This window comes from Lepisosteus oculatus, chromosome 10 (assembly GCF_040954835.1).
Source record: "Lepisosteus oculatus isolate fLepOcu1 chromosome 10, fLepOcu1.hap2, whole genome shotgun sequence".
NCBI lineage: Eukaryota > Metazoa > Chordata > Actinopteri > Semionotiformes > Lepisosteidae > Lepisosteus > Lepisosteus oculatus.
The window spans coordinates 486,641-494,617 of NC_090705.1; the positions used below are offsets into that span (position 1 = coordinate 486,641).

Sequence of the window (7,977 nt, forward strand, 5' to 3'; positions counted from 1 at the left end):
TCGTTGCATCATTACAATGACACGTAATGACCAGATAGACAATAGGAGTTACCGTATGGACGGAATTTATCGTTCACATCCACAAACCTAACAAACACTTGCTAATAGAACCTTCGAAGTTCTGTAAGAGGTACTTTTTTTTAGTAAAGGACCATAACTAGGTAGAAAATAGATTACATTTCATAATAAAAAAAATGTTTTTTCAGAAAGCTTCAATTTGCAGAGAGAGTGGTTCAATTACCCAGAAAATACGGCCAATTAAAGACTGCTGATTGCGGGAGGACGGATCATCGATCTTTTACATTCCAATATCTCTTCAAGACATCTAATTTTGCTTTCCCTATTAACTGCTAACGCCAAGAAAATATAGCTTTATTACGGCAGCGGCGGAGCCATTTAACTGTCACAAACAATTTCTTGATATGATCAATGAGCGGTGTTGTACAATATAATTTTAAGACAGGCGATCTGGATCAGTTGGGGAAAGGGTTTTTACTTCGCCAGAATGTACAGATATTCTGAATGGTAAGAACTTTTGTAGAAATTCAAACAATGGCACATAATATATATATATAAAACATGCATTGCTGTGAATTCTCGGGTCTAGCAAAGCAGCGCTGCAATTTTAATTTAATATGGTTTGTCGGAAACAAATGCTTACAAATCACACTGTTTCGATGCTCAAAAGTAGATTATAACTACCGGAAACTGTTCAGGAGCGATCATTCCAAAAAATAAATAGCTCTTCATCGTTCATTTTCATCACAAATTGTAAAGTGTTTAATATAGTTTAACATATCACACCATTAGATTATCAAAGTGTTTTGATCAACGCAATTTACAAATATAAAGAAATTAATTGAAATAATTTGTAAGGGAGTAGGAGTAAAAATACGAATAATAACCTGTTTTACTGAGTTTGAGAAATTAGAAATGATTTTCTAAACATTTAATCGATGTGTTCATTTATAATGCCGTTTATTGCAAAATGATAACAGATTAAAACAATTTTATGACAATATTAAATTCAGTGAACATTGCTCCGAAGCGGAAATTAAATATCCTAGTGACCATGAGTCTAGCATTCCTTCACCCCATATGAATAACCGAGTCAGTTACAGGCATAACAAAATGATGTTTCAACAGTGCAAAACGCCCAAAGGAAAAAAATAAAATCAAGGGACATATACCACATGATAAAAAAAAACTTCAGAATTGAAGAAATAATAAATATCAGGCAAAAAAAAAACTTAATAAATTATTCCACAAAAACAATGCAATAAACCCTCTGCAGAGGTGTAAAGAAATGACGGAGAGGAGTCTGACGTGGAGGCGAGATGAGACAGGCAGATAGCATTTGCCCTAATTTGCAGGATGTGATTGTCCAATGGAGCTCTCGCGCTTCCGACCTAATCCTTTCCCATGGCGGCTTGTTAACGTTTGGCAGCAAGTCTCTGCGCTCACAGTATTATCATTAATTCAACATTCAAAATTCCTCCTTACATATATATCACTTGCTAATTTTATCAGCATCTGCACATTTCTGCTTCGTATACCAGGACACAGGCTTTAGAGGACAAATAATTAGATTCCACAGTCTGTTAACATATTCCCTTGTTAAAGAAGAAAAGGGGGAAGGAGAGGTCATTTTATCAGAACCCAGAAAGCCTATTGAACACCGTGTGACACAGAATGAAAGACAAACAACAATAATAAAGCTTTGACCACGGTTTTCCTGATTCTCCGTCCCTCCCTCTGTAATGGTTTGTAGGTCCGTCACTCCTCTTACTCCAAGCGATTTTCCTCTTAAAAAAGAATGGCAATGTGATGGCATTTATTATTCAGTTTATTTCCCCCCTTATGAACTTTCATAACCTCGCGTATTGTCATTGATAGTGGTACTCGGTGTGTTGACACTAACTGCTGATGGACGTGTTTTTTTCACAAGCAATTGCGATTCCTTCCTTTGCAGGTGCAACCCAGTTTACAAGCCTGAGATTTACGTGTTGTTATTATTGTTATTTCTTACATTCCTCTGGGCAGCAAGTGTACGTAACAGGGCTTCTCCGATAAACATGATCATTATTATTTTTGTTACGGTGTCATTTTCGTCCTAGCAAGCGTCCCATCTTGGCGTCGGGCCACAAACCGATAAGTCATTTCTCGTCAGGGAGCTTGCTGCAGTCTCACGAGCACCCTTAGCCGGCGCGTTACATGAAAGAACCTGAGTTTTATCTGGTTAAAGGAACTTCTTCTCTCTGATCCAGAGAGACTGATGAGGATTTACTCAACACGGAAGGTGTAAAGGTCAGGAAGCTATCAGTCCTACTAGTGGATGAACAGGTGAAGTCTGCTCCCGAAGACCTTTGGGACAGGCCGTTGGGCTGAGCGCTGTGGCAGGCGAGGCAGGAACACGGGCTGCCCCCTGCGCCGCCAAGTCCGTGGCCGGGGGTGGGGTACAGAGACGGGTGTCGAAAAGCACAGAGCAGCTCAGGCCTCGGATAGGGGTGAGACAGGACTCTGAACGTGTCCAGAGGCCTCAGAGGGGAGCTGAAAGGCGCCGCCGAGGTCGAGCCGGCCCCCACTCCCATGTGCGAGTAATAGGGCAGAGGCAGGTGCGACGGGAAGGGATAGGGCAGGTTGCCGGTGGCCGCAGCGTGGCTCATCATGTAGGTGTAGAAGGCGGGGTCCGCAGGGTGGGGCCAAGTCATGGCCAGGCGCTGCCGCTTGTCCTTCATTCTCCGGTTCTGGAACCACACCTACGACAGACAGAGCGGGTCTGCGGTCAGCAGCGCAGGGTCTGTACAGCCGCCGGACCGGACCTTGGGCCCGGCTCGGATAAGAGCGCAGGCGCTGCACTGCCGAGTGCCCCTTCTGGTCTCCGACATGGTCATATTGCGGGTAAACAGGTCCGTTTAGAGTTACACGGTTACATTTCAGATCCTGACCTACAAGCATTCGCTTCACTGTCGTTTTTTATTATTTATTCAATCGTATTCATGAAAACAGAGCTTTCATTTCAATTTTTTTTGAAAATCATATATATTTTTTTTGTTCTTCGGGAGCCGTATTCATGAGTATGATCTGCAGATCGTTCTGTGCTGGGATTAAAAATTGTGACCGAGCAGAACTGACAGAAAGTCGAACAACGCAACATTTGCAACAGAACCTCCGTATCGAAGTGATTTTATTGGTGGCGAAATGAAAAGTGCATTGTGGGATAAAATGGATTATAAATCCAAAAGATTTAAAACAAATGTAAAAACTCGTTGTTTCCTCAAGTTATTGTTATATGAAAGTCTCCTTTTTTAATTTGATCATGGTAAACCCACACTGCCTTACTTACCTTTACATTTGATGTTATGGTTATTTCTTACATCACTGGACATATCGCTTTATTTACCTTTATGGTTGTTTCGGGTAAATTTAAAGCAGCTGCCAGTTCGCATCTTCTGGGTCTGGAAACATAATTTTCCCGGTAAAATTCCTTTTCCAAGCGAGCAATTTGCTCCCGAGTGAAGGCCGTCCGATAGCGCCGCATCTGATCCGCTCCGCAGGCCATAGCCGCCTGCGATGCGCTGCCCTTCCCCGCCTCGCTGTTCCCAGTGCTGTTACTGGAAGAGTCGCCGGACTGACCTGGAATGACCAAGCCAGCGTTGGAAAGACCGTTTCGTATCAGAATTAACTTTTTCTTCTTAAAAAAACATCAACATTTGCGTCATTTTCTCGGTCATTCGTTTTGGTTTTGTTCAAAACTGTCATTTTACCTGACTCATTTTGTAATTGTTACAAAAAAATCATACGTATTTTAAGTCACAGCTTGGAAAAAGGCATCGAATTAGAATATAACTGGTGTCAAAAGATCCGGGAGGCAGAAATCGCTACGCTTGGAATAATAATAGATCAGAATCACCTTTTAAAATTTATCGATTACCTGGTTAAACAGATTTTAAAACTTAAGGAGTGATTTTAAGGGCTAGAAATGTCGCTGTATAAACTGTTTACCTATTAAAATACTTTAATAGTGGATTACCTTTAAGTTTTTTTTAAAGGTAGCATTATTTACATTAAGAACTGTTTGCACCACAATGCATGTCGAGGAAATTATATCTCGTTATTTCAATTCTAAAGATTCATAACTATTTCAGTTTAGTGCATACGTTTTACGACCTGATTCCCGTTTACAAAAATCATGATAAGCTATATCTGAACTGCATCTTAATTAATCACAGACTGTATAATTTACCTCGTAAAATAGATTTGGGGCGGAAGAATGCATCATTTATTTTTCAAATGAAGCTAGGTCTTTTTATCTGTGGTTTAGGTACTTCCGAAGCGGCGCCGTGAAGACGCTTTTAAAAGTGACAGGGTAATTGGGAGAAACGACAAGGTGTCAATACTATCTGCTCTGTCTCCTTCGAGTCCTGGAGTCAACAATAATTTTATGGTCATTAAGAGTTTCCGTAACTCGTTGCATCGAATTAGAAAGAGATGTATAAACAAGCTCCAGAAAAAAAAAACAGTTATCCTAAAGACAACGGCAAAAAAATTAATTCACTGAACAGAAGCACTCAAGCAGCCCACAACAGAGAAAAATGCATCACACATTTTGGAAATTTCTGTGGAAAGCGAAACTTGTAAAGCTCTGACATTTAAAATAATTACTTTATAAGAATGTAAGAGATAATAGCATGAAGAGAGAAAGTACATATTGCAGCGTTAGCATTACATACGTCTTGTCTAAAACGAATAGCGATCATGCTCTGTAAAATTGAAATGCGTTTCTTTTTACCTTTGCTGTTTGAATAATCCATGCTTCCTGACGTGCAGTCCGGCGTGCAGCTCACATCTATCTCTTCATAGAAATCGGACTCCGTGTCAGAGCTGCTGTGATGCCCTTTGTTGGAGAGGAGGTCTGTCTGAGGTTTACCCGGGGAAGAGACAACTCCTCCCGGCCTTATATCGCTGCACACGCCGCTCCTCACATCCTCCACCTCCTCATCCCCTCTTTCTCGTGATAAAGGCGCAGACCTGGGGCTCAAACAGTTCCTGTGGACCATCTTTTCCTGCGGTTCTTGAACTGGGCTTCCAACTGCTTCTGACAAATTGGACCCTATCTTGCCAACTAGCGTGCCAAGTTGACCTCCCTCCATGAACATCACCACCTCCTTTCTGTTTTCCATTATGGATGTGGTGTGAACGCCAAGACGCAAAGAAAACAAGCTTTGAACAGGAACACACAAGCAGCGAGGGGGATGTGCTGACCCTGCGATGCGGAGACTCCACTGTGCAGCGCAGGCTCTGGGAGGGATCACCATTGCCCCGTTCTTTCTAGCCGTCATTCTTAATGGTGCCGTCGTCATAATAGGACCACTTGTGACGGCACCCATTGATTTTAAGCGGATAAATAGAAACAGCTTCTGCTGCGAAGATGAAAGGGACTCGGGCTAATGGCTATTGGAAAAACACACCAGGTATAAAGTTGCTCTGTAAAGTGAGGCGTGAAGGTACAACAGTACCATCTAGAAACCTATAAAATAAAGATCCGAAATCCCCAGAGCTAAATTTAAAGACTATATCCCTGTTCCTAATTTCGTTTAATTAATAGATGAAAAGAGTGTACATATATTGTGTATGGTAACAGCAACGTTGGTGTTGAGTACTCATTCTCATGAGGGTGATCAGAAAATACCGACATATCCTGGATTAAGATAAAATTAGATTTAAAACAGAATATTTAATTTAACTGTGAATTGTTATTCACCTGTGAATCATTATAGGACAAAGAAGAATACCACACGAAAATAGACATTTACAGGTTGTGCCCCGAAGAAAATGTGTTCTAATCTAGAAAACACCGTTTTTATTGCAATATGAATAAGATTTCGGATGAGATATATCATTCATTGTTCCAGACGTAGACTACAGAATAAGTATTACAGCATTCCATATGGATAAATTGTGATTATTGTTATGAAGTGTAACCCAGGTATCTGCAGGTATGCTCAGTGCATTTATCTGGGCAGTGGGCTCGCCATGTAAATTATAATCAAACGCTGTTCTCTAGAAAGAAAAACAAAATATGTGGATAAGAGGGATATGTATTTCAGATTCTCTTGCGTTTAAGAGTGTTTAGACTTCTTTCCTGGATGATGGTATTGACAGAGAAATAGGAAAAAGCAAGAAGCGGCTTTAATATATATATATATCCATAACCTGTATAGGCCTATGTATATGAATATATCTGCGTGACAGACATGTACTAATCTGTCAGATGCCGACAGAGAGTGTATTGGAAATTGTTTGCAAGCAGTATATGTGGCGGTGTTAGGGAATATTCAGCTAATAGACAGTAATCATCTTGTGAGCCGTTTCCTTGGGAATCGAAAATATTCGTTGGGAGGGACAGAAATAAACTGATAGGAGTCTTTTGGAAAGCATAAACCCCAGTTTTGCAATTATCGTAGAACAATACTAAAAAAACAAAAAATATATCAGTAATGGTGTTGTTTGGAGAACACTGGTGTGGCATTACCATTGTGTAGTGTGTAGTGTGAAATGACATTGCTAATATACAGCCGTAGTGTTACCGCTTATCAAGTCAATCAACCAGACGGACGGTTGAATACTTAAAGCTGTTACTCTTCACAGGACCCGTCATATTTAGACCACATGGAGGCTCCAGGTCTTAAATCTTCTGTTTGATAACCCTCATATTTCCAATACATCTGAAGCGTATTGTTACATAAGAGATCTCTCTCTCTCCCCTACCCCCCCCCCACCACCCTCACCCCTCCTTTTCTGGGTTAAATTCTCACGTCTGCTTGCCAGCGAAGAGCTCTACAGCACCGCTTAAGGACGGCACACACACTGCACACCCATTGCGGAAGAACTGTTTTCCAAGCAAGCGGTAGAGCCGCGAGCCGTGTCATGTGGCCCTATACCATACTACAGCACACACTGTACTGGGAGGGCATCGTGGAAAAGGACGTAGTTCAATTCGCCCAGGCGAGCGTTGCTGCGTGTGAGATATGGCTAACGAGTGGAAGGTGTGGGTGACTGTAGGTCAAAGCGACACCCGAAGTGGTGTCAAAGGTCGGATCCTAGCAGCCAGAAGTCAAAATGGAATATTAGACAGTTCATTGGTTTTATATGAGCCCAACCAACAACACGCTGGAAAGAAAACTGTAATATAGAACTGATTTTCATCGTAGACCAGAAGGTACTCTGCAGTATTCTCTTCATGGTAGTCCAGTACCCTCTGCCACCCGGTTTAGCTACTACAGCGTTTAACAAAATACCAAGCACGGGCAAAAAAAAAGTATGTTTTTTTTTAAATCTGACATCTTTCTGAAACAAAGCTAAGGAATTGTCAAAGTTCATGTTATTGCTGGATATTTATAAGATACAGTATATATATAAAATTCGATATTTTACTTATTATACCTAGGGAGTTTGTGCAAATAATTGATGAAACATTCTAATTTCACATATATATATATATTTAGATTTTAATCGACTTCTACTTAGTCGTACTGAACAGCCTCCTTATCAATGTATGTTACACTGCATTACAAATGGTCTGTAAACAACAAAACCTTGAACATGGATAATACGACGTTATATTACTTTAAAAAATAACTTCATGTTTACAGTTGTGAAGCCTGGGCTGCGTAACAGACTGCAGGCAATGTACAACAGATGTTATCTGTTCTTTTAATTAAGAGGTTTCTCAAAAACAAAAATGGAAAGCACAACATTGTCCTAATTTAGTGGGAAGTGAATCACCTGATTGTTTAGTGGAAAATAGTGACACACGGTCTTACACAAGCAGCGTTCTTCAGTGGATTCGGCCAGAAGCACATTGCCTTTACTGAATTAAGATATCGTATACGCAAGATTTCACGCAAAATACTAGTGAATAGCTTTAGCGTCTGCAGTTCAGTATTTTTACCCACAGATACATGATTATAACTT

General features: G+C 40.7%; 1 protein-coding gene across 1 annotated transcript; it reads right to left on the bottom strand.

Annotated features, from left to right (window-relative positions):
• Positions 1 to 1,828: 1,828 nt before the first annotated feature.
• Positions 1,829 to 5,541, bottom strand: evx1 (even-skipped homeobox 1). The gene is made up of 3 exons (XM_006636064.3): positions 4,793 to 5,541; positions 3,404 to 3,636; positions 1,829 to 2,759 (listed from the first exon to the last, which is right to left on the bottom strand). The coding sequence occupies exons 1-3, from the start codon at positions 5,388 to 5,390 to the stop codon at positions 2,232 to 2,234; spliced, it is 1,359 nt and encodes a 452-aa protein (XP_006636127.2). The 5' UTR covers positions 5,391 to 5,541; the 3' UTR covers positions 1,829 to 2,231.
• Between the last annotated feature and the right edge of the window lie 2,436 nt (positions 5,542 to 7,977).